We start from the raw sequence: 15,363 nt of genomic DNA, 5'->3' as shown, positions 1-15,363 counted from the left end.
TTTAAGGTTCTTAGTGGGTGTCTTCTTTGTCAGATTCATGCATTATTTCTTTTCACAGGCAGTAGAAGTCAATAAGTTTGATATTAAAATCACCATTTTACAGATAAGGAAACTGGACCTTAAAAAGAAGACTTAGTAAAAAGCATGCCTGGCATTCAACTCCAAGTTTTGCTAACGTGAAGGAATAGGCTCATTCTATCTCTGAAAATCAGTCAGTCTAGTCGAGGAGAACCAGATGGAGGTGATTTGTCAGGGGTATGGATGACCAGAAGTAGAGACCTGTATTAAATGGACTTGAGGGGCACCTGGGTGGTGCAGTCATTGATTATCTGCCTTCGGCTCAGGGCGTGATCCCGGCGTTCTGGGATCGAGCCCCACATCAGGTTCCTCCGCTAGGAGCCTGCTTCTTCCTCTCCCACTCCCCTTGCTTGTGTTCCCTCTCTCGCTGGCTGTCTCTGTCAAATAAATAAATAAAAATCTTTTTAAAAAATAAATAAATGGACTTGAGAAATACTTTATAAATCTTGTTTCTTCATTTCTGAGAGTCCGTGAACCACTTTCCAAAGAATGTGAGCCTGCATTTGACCAGCTTTCTATATTCTTCAGCACGGTTTCAGCTCCTAAAATAAACTCTTACTGTGTGACCTCATCTTAGAATCCTAGAACACAGTAAAATGTAGAGGGCAGGAAAGCAAAAGGAAGAAGCATTACTTTAGGTCATATCAAGTATTCATCTTTGTTGTTTTATCTTCACATCACATGTGCAGGTTTTATTCCCAATCCCCCTAATAAAGCCGAGACTCAGAATGGAAACACCCTTTGCACAGGGCCACATGGCTAGACAGTACTAAAGTGTCATTTGCACTTGGGTCAGTCTGTCCACACCATTACACTGCCTCAGTAGAGGGCTGGACACAGCCATCCCGGGGTATTCGTGTTCTTCCGGGCTTGGTGGGGAGAAAAATATGCTTCATTCTGCATTCTGGGAAGAACTTAAGTAGAGCAGGGGCAGAGATGAGACTGACTGTGTGAAGAGAAGAAATGATGTAGATGAATTTCCTCCAACAAAAGCAAAATGTGCATAAATCAGTGGTATTAGACCTGGGTAAGCAAGCATAAGAAAGATTTGGGGGGATTTATTTAAAAGTGCAAATTTCTAAACCACATCCCTGAATAACAGAATGGGACTATTTGAGGGTGGTGCCCAGGAGTATGGGCTTTTTTTAAATTATTGCCATGGTTCTAAAAATTATGACGTTCAGAGAGCCATTGGTTCAGCTAATCTTTCCGCTGTTTCTGGGCATGAGTTTGCCTTTTATCTTTAGGGTTTGTCAGTTGTCTACCATTTACTAAAGGTTAATAGCTTTAGTTCCTTGCTATAAACAGAGACATAAAGAAATTAAAGAAATTCAGTATCACCTTTCAGAGTTTTGTTCATTCACAAAATCATTGGTTCTAGTGTAACAGGTAAGAATGTGGGTTCAAGAATCAGATTGCTTTGGGATCTAATATCAGCAATGGAAATTACTAGTACAGGGATTTTAACAGGTTACTAAATGAATGCCTGTAAGCCTTTAAGTTGTACAATGATAGTATAACTACTTCTTAAGGTTGGTGTTATGTTTAACAGAGATCATAAATGAAAAGCATTCAGGCATCACCTTATATTTAATAAATGTTCGATACAAATTCACTATTACTTATTGGGCATCTGGTAAGAACCAAACCTTTTGCTAAATGTAAAAAATAAAATAGAAAGTGGAGTTGTAAAGGTTATCCTTTGTTCTATCCTTAGAACATTTCTCTCGGGGCGCCTGGGTGGCACAGCAGTTAAGCGCCTGCCTTCAGCTCAGGGCGTGATCCCGGCGTTATGGGATCGAGCCCCACATCAGGCTCCTCCGCTATGAGCCTGCTTCTTCCTCTCCCACTCCCCCTGCTTGTGTTCCCTCTCTCCCTGGCTGTCTCTATCTCTGTCGAATAAATAAATAAAATCTTTAAAAAAAAAACATTTCTTTCATGGCGCTCCTTCATATAAGCTGTATATGGAGGGTAAATCATAATTTAGTACCTGTGATCATCTTCCATACCCACCAAAATGGAAATAAATAGATAAAAACTCTTTGTGCATTGGTCTCTCATCCCTTAAGATTAGAAACTGAATTGTTTATTCTGACATTCACTTTCTCAGAAGGGCCATTTTCCAAAAATGTTTAGATAGATAAGTGATAAATACTACAGTAGCTACCATAACTTTATTTCAATCCCCATTCAGTAGGTATAACTTTATTTCAATAACTTTATTTCAATCCCCATTCATATGAATTAAATGCCTATTCTATCCTAAACTCCTTTGTGTAGCTGTCAAAATCCCTGCCCCCATGGAGTTTGCATTTCAGTGAGAAGTTAATGTTAATAGTAATAATAATCATACCATAATATACGAGTAAATAATAAAAGAAGCCAATAATGAACCAAGCTATTTGCAAATAAAGACAAATGAGAAATATACACACACACACACACACACACGCACGCACACACACAAATTGGAGTGAATTTATGTCATCATTAGGGTTACTATTATTAGAATAGACACCAAAAAAGCCTTCAAAATCTCTGGTAAGATGACATGTGAACAGCAGAGACCAGAAGAAGACAAATCAACTGTGTTTCTGGGTAAAAAGGTGGAGGACTTGAAAGATGTGATTGAAATGCTTGATGAGTCCTAAATATCACATATCAATACATAACACATACACACACAGACCCAAAATCCTTCTGAACAAAAAAGAACATTATAGTTGGGTGAGTTTAAAGTAACATGTGTTCAGTGAGGAAATAGTCTTCATCTGAGTAAAATCAGAATTGACACAGAGAAGTGGATCGTATGCAGAATCCGTGAGATGAATACTAATGGCTATTGAATTTATAACCAGTACCTTAAAATTCACACAGATGTAAGAAGATGAGGCAAATAATAATGTCTCACGGTAGATAATCAATACTTTATTTTCAAAATTAAAATGTAATACTTTGGGGCGCCTGGGTGTCTCCGTCGCTTAAGTGTCTGTCTTCGGTTCAGGTCAGGATCCCAAGGGCCTGGTATTGAGTTCTGTGTGGGCTCCCTGCTCCGCAGGGAGTCTGCTTCTCCCTCTGCCCTTCCCCCCACTCGTTCTCTCTCTCTTTCTCAAATAAATAAAAAAAATCTTTTTAAAAATGTAGTACTTTGATCGCCACACGGATTTCCTTAGTGCGAGGCAGCTCACTGATACATAATATCACAAGGTAATAAGCATATTCTGACGGTTACAGAATGCCATTGCTCCATAACCATCAACTTAAGTGACAGTCTAACAAAGATATTAGGAGGAGGCATCAGTAACAACAAAAAAATTTATTTTCATTAGGTAAGTATTGCTTAAGCATCTGCTAAGCAATAGCTACAGGATATGGCTTCAGATTAAGATTTCTAAATCACTATATGAAAAGCTAAAACTGTAATGGGCCCTACCTACGTTGCTGTGGCTTTCTTTTATATTATCTCTCAGTATTTATTAATCTGTACATTTTAATGCCTCTCTCCTTTACCTTCCCTTCTTCTTTCCTACCACCGAAACTTCACTTACACCCAACATCTATAACTCTGAGCTCAAGGACACGTTTGAAAGTGTGGGTGGTAGGGGTGCCTGGGTGGTGCAGCTGGTTGAGCGACCAACTCCTGATTTCGGCTCAGGTCCTGATCTCAGGGTTGTGAGACTGAGCCCCGCATTAAGCTCTGCACTTAGTGTGGAGTCTGCTTCAGATTCTCTCTCCCTCTGCCCCTCCTGCTTGTGCGCTCGCTCTCTCTCTCTCGCTCTCAAATAAATGAATAAATCTTAAAAAAAAAAAAAAAGTATGAGTGTTAGCCATCATCCTACCCACCGGAAGAGGTTATTACTGGAACTGAATCACTTATATAAACATGCCCATTGTACTGATACTTTATTAGTAGTTAGTAGTACTAGCAATGGTAGCAGTAGTGATTAGGCAGAAACATTTCACATGCTTTAACTGTGATAAGACTGTAAGCAACTGGCTCAACATCAATTCTTTTATGTGTAATTTTTTTTGAAAGGATGATTCATGAGTAATGGGATAGTACAGAAAATACATTTGATAAACTATAAATTAAGATTAAGACAAAGCGTACAAGCCAATAGACATTGGATAACATTATCCCATGAGACCATACATTCTAATAGTTATCTTTAAGGCTGGTTTAAAATTTAAGGTTTAAGACTCAACTATAGAGAATAAACTGATGGTTACCAGAGGGGAGGTGGAGGAATGGGTGGGTGAAATAGGTGATGGGGATAGAGGAGTGCACTTGTCATAAGTACGGGGTGTTGTATGGAAGTGTTGAATTACTCTATTGTCCACCCGAAACTAATATTATGTTGTATGTTAACTAACTGGAATTTGAATACAATAAATAAATAAATAAATAAATAAATAAATAAATAAATAAATAAAATGTAAGGTTTATATCATGGCCTTTCACACCCATGCATGGCTTAATATAGCAGAATAGCTACACATTGCACCAGAGTTCCGCACGAGAACTTGCTTTTGACCCATCCTCAGTGAGCATACGTAATATGCGATGCTCTCCCCTATTGCTTAGAATGTCAAGGAAGACTCAGACGGGACTGGAAAGGTTATTTGTTGGGGTGAAAGGAAAGATCAGTTTCTGCTATTCTCCAAATTTTCTCTAGATTCTCCTAAAAACAATCTCCTAGCACTGTTTTCTCTACAAAGTTTCTGCTTTCAGAGTGTCTTTAAGCTGTAAAAATAAAGAATGAGAACAATGAGTTGTAATATTTCTTTTATACTGGAAACCGCATTTTCATTATTGTATTACATAAGTTCCTTTGTAACTCTAAGACAAGTATTCCAGGTGACTGGAATACTAGTAATAATAATGGTTAAGAACGTGGGCTCTGACAATAGACCATGTTCAATTTCAGTTTCACCACTTACCAGCTAGTGGTTGACTTTGTTACTTAAGTAAGTAGCTTACTTAAATCTCTGCGTCAGTTTCCTTGTGAATGAAAGTGGGGCCAAATATTATTCCTACTTCCTAGGGCTTTCGTGAGATTTAAACACAGGATACCTGTAAGCTAATGGCACGGTGCCTTGCACGTAAGAAGCATTGCACGTAAGAAGCATTTAACATGTTTTCAAGGTGCATCCGGATCAGGAAGGGCTGAGCCTGAGCTTCAGGGACTCAGGGCTTCTAAATATATGAACCATTAATAATTACTAGAGCCTGCGTAAAAGCTTTTTATAATGGAAAGAAGTAGAAACTGTAGCAGAAGTTCCAGCCCCTGACATCTCTGCAGTCTTTTGTTTTCTTAGTAATTTAATCCTCCTTGTCCTCATCTGCCGGGAATGGCCAGCAATCCCTATACCGGCAGATGAAAGATTGCTCCAAACTTTGCCGTGAGAGAGAGGAAAAGGGCAAGGGGTTCAACGCTCAGAGACGAAGACCCTTTTCTCTTCTTTGCTCCTGCTTTTATTCAAGATAATCAAGATTATTCGAGATAATCACAAATCCTTTATCACTGGTCCTCAAGCACATGATGTGACATGGGGTCTTACTGAAACTGGGAGGATCTGTTTCCCGGGAAGACACGGTATGCTAATTTGGGCATAGTCTACGAGTTCTGCTACACAGAGCTTAAGGGACAATGCTTACGTCTCTTAGATCACAGGGTGACTGTCTGGGCTAAGAAACCTTCGGGAAGGCAACTTCCCGTGGCATTTCAATGGCAGACTGGTCACATAGGCCTCGGCATTGCAAGGCATTCCAAAGGCCTCTGCCCTTCTCCGAAACCTTCCCTGCCCTCAGCGGCCTCTGCGTTACATTTTAGCAAGCCAGGTATTATGGCTGATTTCATGCTCTACGTTAACCCCAACAGTCATCTGTAAAAAAGTTTTTATTATTCTGACCAATTTGAAAATTTCCAAAAGTGCCAGTCTGCCACTGGTGTATAAAATTAGTCCCATAATGGATTTTTTAAACTTAAAGCTTTGCATCCCTCGGTGAATTAAAATAGTCAATGTTTTTCTAGGGGGAGAGGTGAAATAATGCATGGTGCCTGGTAGTCAAGAGCAGAGAAGGGAAATGGCATCATAGTTTTACAATAAAAGAGACTTCAGTGTTGTTTTAGGCTCTTACTTCCTGGACTGTGAAAGCTAAGACCCAGTGCCAGGCCAACAAATCAAGGCTTGATGCAAGAGTGTCGGGTTTTACTGGAAACTCCTATAAGAGAATAGCTTTTCTTTTTTCTTTCCTTTCCTTTTCTTCCTTTCCTTTCTTTTCATTTTCTTTCCTTTCCTCTCCTCTCCTCTCCTTTTCTTTAATTTCCTTTACGTTCTTTTCTCTTTTGATCATCTGTCTTCTTATCATCATACCCTTTTCTGGCATTCTCAACATACAGGCATTGGCCTGGAAAAGCTTCCTTGGTAGGCACAAATCAACCCCAAATCCCTAAAGTCTAGCCACACTATTTTCACCAAGAACCGACAACTTCAAAGATCCTTACCTATGGCTTTAAAGTGTATAATTATTAGCTATTATCATCTAACCTTGTAAAAAGGAAGTAACAACACTTTTTCATCCAGGAAAATTCTTTTTAAGTAGAAATATTTGGGGCCCACTCATCTTGCCATTTCGTTCATATACTTCAGGTCCATTCTCTCACCTTTAAAAAAAGATTCCTCTGTATCTCCTTTTTCTTAATCATTCCTTGCAATCTCATTTTTGTCCTTTTCCCCACACTTTGTCTCCATCTTTCCCCTTTTAAAAAAGTTGTAATTAGTAGAAACCTAGAATCTGTATCTCTCTCAAATTAAGCCCTAAAATATCATTTTAAGCAATAAATCAATAAATTCTCTCCATGCATCCATTTTGGTTCTACTTATATCACTTCCTGGCTAGAATTGGGAAGGTAATCACTCAATCCTTATCTTTGTTCTGTGTGAATCGGATGTCACTAGGAGCCTCACAGTTTAGCAAAGAGATAAAAGAAGGTCATCCAATTTATAAGAATTTGGCTGATATTCCAGCTTGATAAGAGTGGCTTATTTTAGACAGGGAATGGCTACAGCCACACTGAAGCAAAAATGGGCCATTTTGGCCTTGGTCGTCTTCTCATCCATGCCCCCACCATGCTAATGCCAGGCCTGTTAATTTTCTATTGTGTTTTTCATATCTGTTATTTTGCTCTGCTTACATACAATAGGTCTTAGTAAATCTGCAGCAGTTTAATGTGTCTTTTTTGGGTGTTTTTAGAAAGAGGATATTGAGAAAATAGATTTCCCATGATGTGGCTATAAATATATAAGCACCTTTTGGATAAAAAATGAAGCAGAGAACGAACAAAACTAGATTATTGCTTTAAAAACCCAGATTATAAAGTATCCTTATAATGTGACAGAGGGAGACATTAAGTCGTAAGGATGTATCTTTTTGGATTTTCACACCCAAAATATTTATATTTATATGTCTAGGATTTATAAATCCTTTTTTGCATATGGTGTCTCTGTAATTCTTACCTTAACCCCTTGGCTGTGGCTGGCCCTACCAATCCAGCCTTCAAAGAGAGAATCTTGAAGTTCAGTCAGTGAATATTTGTCTCAAATATACAGCTAGTAAATAGAAGAGCCAGATGCCAGATTAGTTTTCTGTACCCAAATCCAGTGCTCTTTCAACTTTTAACACACTGCTTTTCCCTATGAAGGAAGTAGTCAGTCCTATGAATAAGTCATCCCATGAAAAGAATTATACTGATTATTCTTATAGCATCACTTATGGTCATTTTTAATGTAACAGTACTGAAACTGTTTTAGAAATATTTTCTTCTTGTAGAAAAAGTGCATCCCAGGAACTGTCTGGTTCAGGCCAGTATACAGAGGATAACTTCACATGATAAACACTCTTTTACTCGGGTATGAGGGTGAAGAAGGTAATAGAGTATAGACTCTGGCATCCCCTTACCTTAGAGTTCACCTCCGCTCTACCAGTCACTACATGTCTGATTTGAGGCAATTACAGAATCCTTCTGTGCCACAATTTTCCTCAATTGGAAAAGGAGTTCCTGTGTCATAGAATGTGTAATGAAGATTAAGCTGGCGAATCTATGTAAAGTGCCTAAAACACCGCCTGGCACATAGTAGATGTGCAAGAAAGCACGTGACTGAAAATATAGATGAGACTGTGCGCTTTCAGTTAAAAAATTTAAAAAGACTTTCACCCCATTATTTGCTTGTATAACTGAAAATGAGTTCACGTTTGGCTCATTGAGGTCCTAACAGAACTAAGTCCTCTATTCCGCTTGTTGCTATTACACAATACATGGATATGTGCTCAGGCTGGAAAGGCGGCATTAATCAGAACGGTAATTACTCTGAGAAGGCTATAAAAACAAGAGTTCATCTTTCTTTTGTCAGGGAATAGCACAACTCTCAGTCATTTTGAGGTCTGCCTCAACTTCACTGAAGTAGCAATACCAGCCATGAAGATACTTTGTATTTTCCTGACCTTTGTCTTCACTGTGTCTTGTGGTCCATCAGGTAATATTTGCTAAAATGAAAAAAGAGGGAAGAACAAAATGTTTTTTATGAATGGTTTACTCTGGAAAAAAAATCAAACAATTAAATTGTTGTTAGGAAACTCCACATGAATCTATAATGCATTTCACTCTATTTCACATGAAAGAAGAAACGAGTAGAACTGATAGTTGAAAAGATAAAGGGGGAAAAAACCTCCCACGATGTAGAATTAAATCTGTTTGTTATTTTGTTTGATGAGACTATGACTTCTTACAAACTTCCTACTGCCTTCTTTTTTTTTTTTTTTTTTTCAAGATTTTTTTAAAGTAATCCCTTCGGGGGAGTGGGAGAGGAAGAAGCAGGCTCATAGCGGAGGAACCTGATGTGGGGCTCGATCCCATAACGCCGGGATCACGCCCTGAGCTGAAGGCAGACGCTTAACCGCTGTGCCACCCAGGCACCCCTTCCTACTGCCTTCTCTTTTTACATGTGAATTAATGAACTGATACCGTAGCTGTTGTCAAAATTAAGCTTTCTACAACTGGCCCAGCAATTTGTTGGGTGAGGGGGTGTTAGAGGTAGATAGTTATTTAGAACACAAAAGCTTTCTACAACTGGCCCAGCAATTTGTTGGGTGAGGGGGTGTTAGAGGTAGATAGTTATTTAGAACACAAAACAGGTAGACTATTTTTTCCACATTTTTTCTCTTTACTCTTGAGGAAGCATGCACCGATTAAATATTTAATGATATTCTTTTTTTTAAAGCTATTGGCAAAGGAGATATTGTTGGATAAATAAGTATTTATATTGTCACAATTTGTAAGGGACAAAATGTGAACCTTTTTTTTATAGTTACCTGGACATGATTTTAGAAACAAAATGGTTTAACTCTCTACTTTAACAACTTTGTATGCTTATCTGTCTATCTATTATCTATCTGCCTATCTATGCAAGGGAATTAAATCTGGATTTATGATCATAGATACTTTTTCCTAGTTTCACAGAAAAAAACAAAAGAAGATGGAGAGAAAAAAAGAGAATGTTACCTTGTTCGTGGTGCTTGCAAGACTTCATGCAACACTTGGGAGTACATATATAATTACTGCAGTACTGAGCCCTGCTGTGTTATACGGGAATACCAAAAACCTGTCCCTAAACCCCTCAATAGCACAAGGCATATACTGTAAATTAGAAGTCTACCATACTATATAACACTAAGTTGTAACATTACTATTAATAAAAATGAACTTTCTACTTTTTATCAATCTATTTTTGTGTGGGTGTCCTCTGGCCTTCTGGATTACACAATTATATCATGGTGGCTAGTGAGTTCAGTGTTGGGTTGATGCAAGAGACGTAAAGAAGAGTGGTACCTTATTTATTAAACTGGCAGAAGTTCTCTCCTGCCCACATGACAAACACCTCTCATCGTTAATACTTCCATTTATCTCTGACCTGTTTATTTGTCCTGTGCAGTAGCCTCGTTATTTTCATATGATCTTCTAGGCATCAGTCATCAATCATGGTTTATGCTACCTTTCTATAATTTCAGGAAAATGTGCTTGAATCTTAAACACAAGGTCATAAATACCTTAATGATATTAAGGTATCATTATTGGTGATGTATTTATGACATTATTGGTGATGTATTTATGAGTAAGAACAATCAAACAAAACTCGACTAGGAGTAAAATGTGATAAGAATAAAAGCAAATTAAAAACATTTTTAGAGGATTTTTTTTCCTCTTATAAAATATAATAAAATTTGGAGAATACAAATTTTGGAGACTGTCCAAAGAAAACAAAACAAAACAAAAGGCCATTTCTAATTCTAGAGCTAATCTTCTATCATAATTAATTCTGAACACAGGCAGCCAAACCAAGGGTCCCCTCTCCAGGCCCTTAAGAAATTTATTTAACTTCTTTATCTTATAATTCAGTATTTAATACTTCTGTCCTTACCCCCATCTTCAATGAATTCATTGTGCTTCTGGTTTTTCACATTCCACATTAATTCTACTGTAATATTGAATTAATATTGACACAACTTTCTTATGAATTGTAAAGTTTTCTATCAGCAAATCTTGTTGTGTAGAATTTAGAGTCTCCACTGAGTATACTTTTACCTCTAGCTACAGCACAGATCTGGAAAATATAAAAATTTAGGTGAGAATTCTGATTTAGAGAAAATGTAAGAAATTCAGTGAATTTAAGGTTTAAGAGGAAACGATAATTCCAAGTTTTCTTACTTGGATAAAATACTGAACACTGCAATCATTCATTAGGAAATAGAGCAAGAGACATAGATTTTTTGGAAAGGAACATTTATGGCATGTCAAGTTCAGACTTTTTAGCTATATACAGGTGTGAAGCTTGGGAGAGAAAAATGTGCTTCAAATATAGATTTCCGGAGCCATTAACTGAAGCAATGAGATAAAATCACCCAAACGACTACTACAGATTGACGAGAAGAAAAAAAATGTCCAAAATTCTAAGGAATAACATTTAAGAATGTTAAGAAAAATTAGACTCCATAAAGGAGGGTAAGAAGGAGAACCTAGCCAATGAGACTCACTTCCCAGATGAGGAATGTCTTCCCAGATGAGGTCCCAGACATAGAAGAGAAGAGGCAACCCATTCCTACTATGTTCTGTGTTAATTTTTGACCCACAGAATCAATGAGCATAATAAAATTATTTTTGTTTTAAACCACCAAGTTTCAGGGTAGTCTGTGGCACAGCAATATTAGCCAGAAGTGTATATAACTTCCAAACTATAGAAGTTTTTTAAAAAGAAAAAAGAAACAATACATAATGAATCATAGGCAGGACTTCCGAAATGATGGAATAAAGAGACCAAAATTCTGTCCCTTCACAAAAGCAGCAAAACAGGGGCAAGAAATTGTCAAAAACAACTTTTCAAGAGCTTTCCAAATTAACCACAGATTGACAAAAACCCAACAAGCATTTATTTATTAAAAAACAAACCAAACCAAAATGCTGAATCTCAGTAAGAACAGCCAACTTTGTGGCAGTTCAGCTGTCTCATGATTGTCCAACTCTGGTCTCTGCAAGTCGCCGTGACAACCAGAAGCTTCCCAATCAAGGTAGCTGTGAATATATGAAGAATAGTTATAACTCCATAATAAAAACACACTAACAATTATAAAATGGACAGCGGAGTTGAATAGACATATCTCCAAAGAGGATATGCGAATGTTCAACAAGCACATGGAAAGGTATTTAATTTCAACAGCCATCAAGGCAATGCAAATCAGCACCACAGTGAGTTACCACTTCCCACCCCCTAACAGAGCTATAATGAACATAAGACACATTAACAAATGTTGGTTAGGATATGAAGAAATGCGAACTCTCAGATACCGCTAGTGAGAGTGTAAACTAGTGCAAACGCTTGGGAAAGTAAAGTGCCGATTCCTGAAAAAGTTAAGCCTGGAATTTCCATTTAATTCTGCCATCCCACTCGTAGGCATATATGCAGGAGATTTGAAAAATATCAATGCAAAACCTTGCGCACAAATGGCCATAGCAGCATGATTCATAATAGCCACAATGTGGAAACAACCCAAATATTTACAGACTGATGGATGGGTAAACATCATGTGAAATAACCATACAATGGCGTATTATTTTGGCAATAAAATGGAATAAAGTACAAGCTCATGCTACAACATGGGTAAAGGTCAGCAGACCTTTTTTGAGAAATATACAAAAGTTTTCCAGGAGAAGTAAGTCTATAAAAGATAGAAATTTGGACCTTCACAAAGGAATAAATTGAGTTACAATTTGTAAATTTGTGGATAAATGTATAATATTCTTTCCCTCAGTTTTTAATCTCTGTAAAAGACAGTTTACTGCTCAAAACAAAAGTAATAATGTATTGTGCAATTTATTGCATTGCAGAAAGACATGAATGACACGAGCCCAAACTATGGGAAAGGTAAAATATTAGTATAGGATTGTAAGAGTTACATTATACATGAAAGTTAAAGAGCTGTATTATGGATTGTAAGAGTTACATTATACATGAAAGTTAAAGAGCTGTATTATAAACCATACAGCAAGAACAAAAATATAAATTTATATATAACCAATGGAGTAGATTAAATGTAATAATAAAAAAATGTACAGATAGGAAAGGAAGGAAAAAGGCAGAGAGAGCAAATAGAAAACAAACAACGTGGCAGTTTTAAACACAACCATATTATAATTTTGTTAAGTGTAAATATTAAATGTAAACATACAAATTAAAAGATAGAGAATGTAAGACAAGATATTGTATTAATTATTTTTTTCTGCATAACAAATTATTCCAAGAGGTAACAGCTTTAAAAACCTTTATTATCTCATAGACGCTGTGGAAAGGATTCCAGAAGCATCTTAGCTTGGTGCTTCTGTCTCAAGGTCGCTGATAAAATTGCACTAAAGCAGGTGACTGGAGCTGTAGACATCTAGATACTTGACAGGGGTCGAAGGATCTGTTTCTTAGCTTGCTCATTTGGTTGTTGCCAGACTTTGATCTTGAGAACTATTGGACATAGAGCTTCAGTTCTTTACAAGTTATTAAATAGAGGGTCATGGATTCCGACCACATCATCTGGGCCACTCCACAGGGATTCTCAGAACATGGTATATTGCTTCCTCTGGTACAAGTGATGAGAGAGAGAGAGGGTGGGAGAGAGGGAACAAGAGACAAAGACAGTGACACACACAAAAACAAAGAGACATTGACAAAAAGGGAGCCCAAGCCTATAACCACAATATTTTCAAATGGTTATAATAAAAAATAAGATGGGCGCCTGGGTGGCTAGGTCCTTTGAGCACCGTAGTCTTGGTTTCAACTCAGGTCATGATCTCAGGGTTGGGAGATACAGCCCCAAGTTGGGCTTCCCGCTCAGCACAATTCTACTTGAGATTCTTTCCCCCTCCCTCTCCTTCCTCCTCTGCTCTTCCCCACCTCACTCCACCCCACCCCTACCTTGCATGCATACACAGATATGCACGCTCTCTCTCAAATAAATAAATACATAAATACATAAATAAATACATAAATATTTTTGAAATGTTTCAAACTAATGATTTAAGCTTCCACTTTAAGAACTTAGAAAAAGGGGAAAAAAAGAATTTAGAAAGAGAAGGGCAAATTAAATCTCATTTTATAAATTAAATATCTCAATGAAACCCTTATTTTTACTCAACAGAAGGAAGGAAATAATAAAATAAGATCAGCAATTAATTAACTATAAAATGGAAAAACAATAGGAAAAAATCAAAAGCAAAAACCGTTTTCTTAAAAAGGTAAAAAATTGACTTTCAGAAATATCTAGCCAGGTTGATTAAAAAAAAGAAAGAGAGGGAAAAAGAGAAGGCACAAATGACCAATATCAGGAATGAATAGAAGAAATCAGTCAGATATAAAAATACTAAAAGAACAGTAAAAGAATATTATAAGCAATGTTACACCTATACTTTGATAATTGTTATGAAAAAAAATTCCTCAAATGATATAAACCATCAAGATTCACTCAAGAAAAAAATTTGCAACTTAAATAATTCATATCCTTTTTTAATAATGTCTATTTACAAATCTTCCCACATAGAAAATACCAGGTATAGATGGCTTCACTGCTGAATTTTTCTAAATATTTAAATAATGAAAGCATACTCATTATACACAGGTACCTTTGTGCAATAGTCTAGAAGAGAAGATTTCCCAAATGATATTAGGAGAACAGCATTATCCATACCAAAACTCAAAAAAATAAATTTCAAGGAGGGAAATTGGTGATTCAGTTCATTACGCATCAGCTTTCTGCTCAGGCCACAATTTCCAGCTCCTGGGATTGAGCTCCACGTCGGGCTCCCAGCTCAGTGGGGAGCCTGCTTCTCCCTTTCCCCCTGCTTGTGCTCTCTGACTCTCTCTCTCTCAAAAGAATAAATAAAATCTTTAAAAGAAAAAGATGGAATTGAACGCACATCCTCTAAGATCAGGACCAAGGTAAGGATAGTCATTTTCATCACGTCAATTCCAAATTGTAACAGAATCTTCGAAAGTACAACAGGAAAAATAAACAAAGGCATATAGATTGTAAATTAAAGATAAACAAACTTTTATTTGACAACATGATTATCTATACAGTAAATCTAAGGAATCTAAAAATGAGGGTAAAGGAACTAATAACTGAATTCAACAAGGTTGTTGATAAAAGAAAAATATAAAGACCAAGTACATTTCTTTAAACTAGCAATAAATACTTGGATGATAAAATTAAAAAATATATATATATGAAAGGATTCAAAACAGAAAGAAATATACGCAGTACTTCCCTATACAGTGACAAGTACATTGCTGAGAGGAATTAAAGAAGTAAACAATGAAGAGATACACCTTGTTCAAGTATTAGAAGTGTTGAAATGCTGAATCTCATCAAGTGGGTCTAAAGATTCGGTGAAAAACCCAACCAAAATTCCCCTGCTTGCTTTTTTAAATAGATACTGACAATCTTACTTAAAGATTTGTGTGGAGGGTCATCTGACTTTGGCTCAGGTCATGATCTCAGCGCCTTGGAATCAAGCCCTGCATGGGCTTCTCACTCAGTGGAGAGTCTACTTGTCCCTCTCCCTCTGCACCTCCCCCTGCTCCTGCTTTCTCTCTGTCTCTCTCTCTCTCACACGCAAATAGGTAAGTAAAATCTTTAAAAAATTGTTTAGAAATTTACAAGACCAAAAATAGCCATGATAAATTGAG

At 37.0% G+C, this 15,363-nt stretch overlaps 1 protein-coding gene across 1 annotated transcript; it reads left to right on the top strand.

Annotated features, from left to right (window-relative positions):
* Nucleotides 1–8,558: 8,558 nt before the first annotated feature.
* On the top strand, nucleotides 8,559–9,782 carry DEFB113 (defensin beta 113). Its single transcript, XM_040643423.1, has 2 exons — nucleotides 8,559–8,616; nucleotides 9,592–9,782. Exons 1-2 carry the CDS (start codon nucleotides 8,559–8,561, stop codon nucleotides 9,780–9,782), a joined length of 249 nt encoding a protein of 82 aa, XP_040499357.1.
* The last annotated feature ends 5,581 nt before the right edge of the window (nucleotides 9,783–15,363 follow it).

This window comes from Ursus maritimus, unplaced genomic scaffold (genome assembly GCF_017311325.1).
Source record: "Ursus maritimus isolate PB19 unplaced genomic scaffold, ASM1731132v1 scaffold_29, whole genome shotgun sequence".
Lineage (NCBI taxonomy): Eukaryota > Metazoa > Chordata > Mammalia > Carnivora > Ursidae > Ursus > Ursus maritimus.
This window is presented reverse-complemented; position numbering and strand designations above follow the sequence as displayed.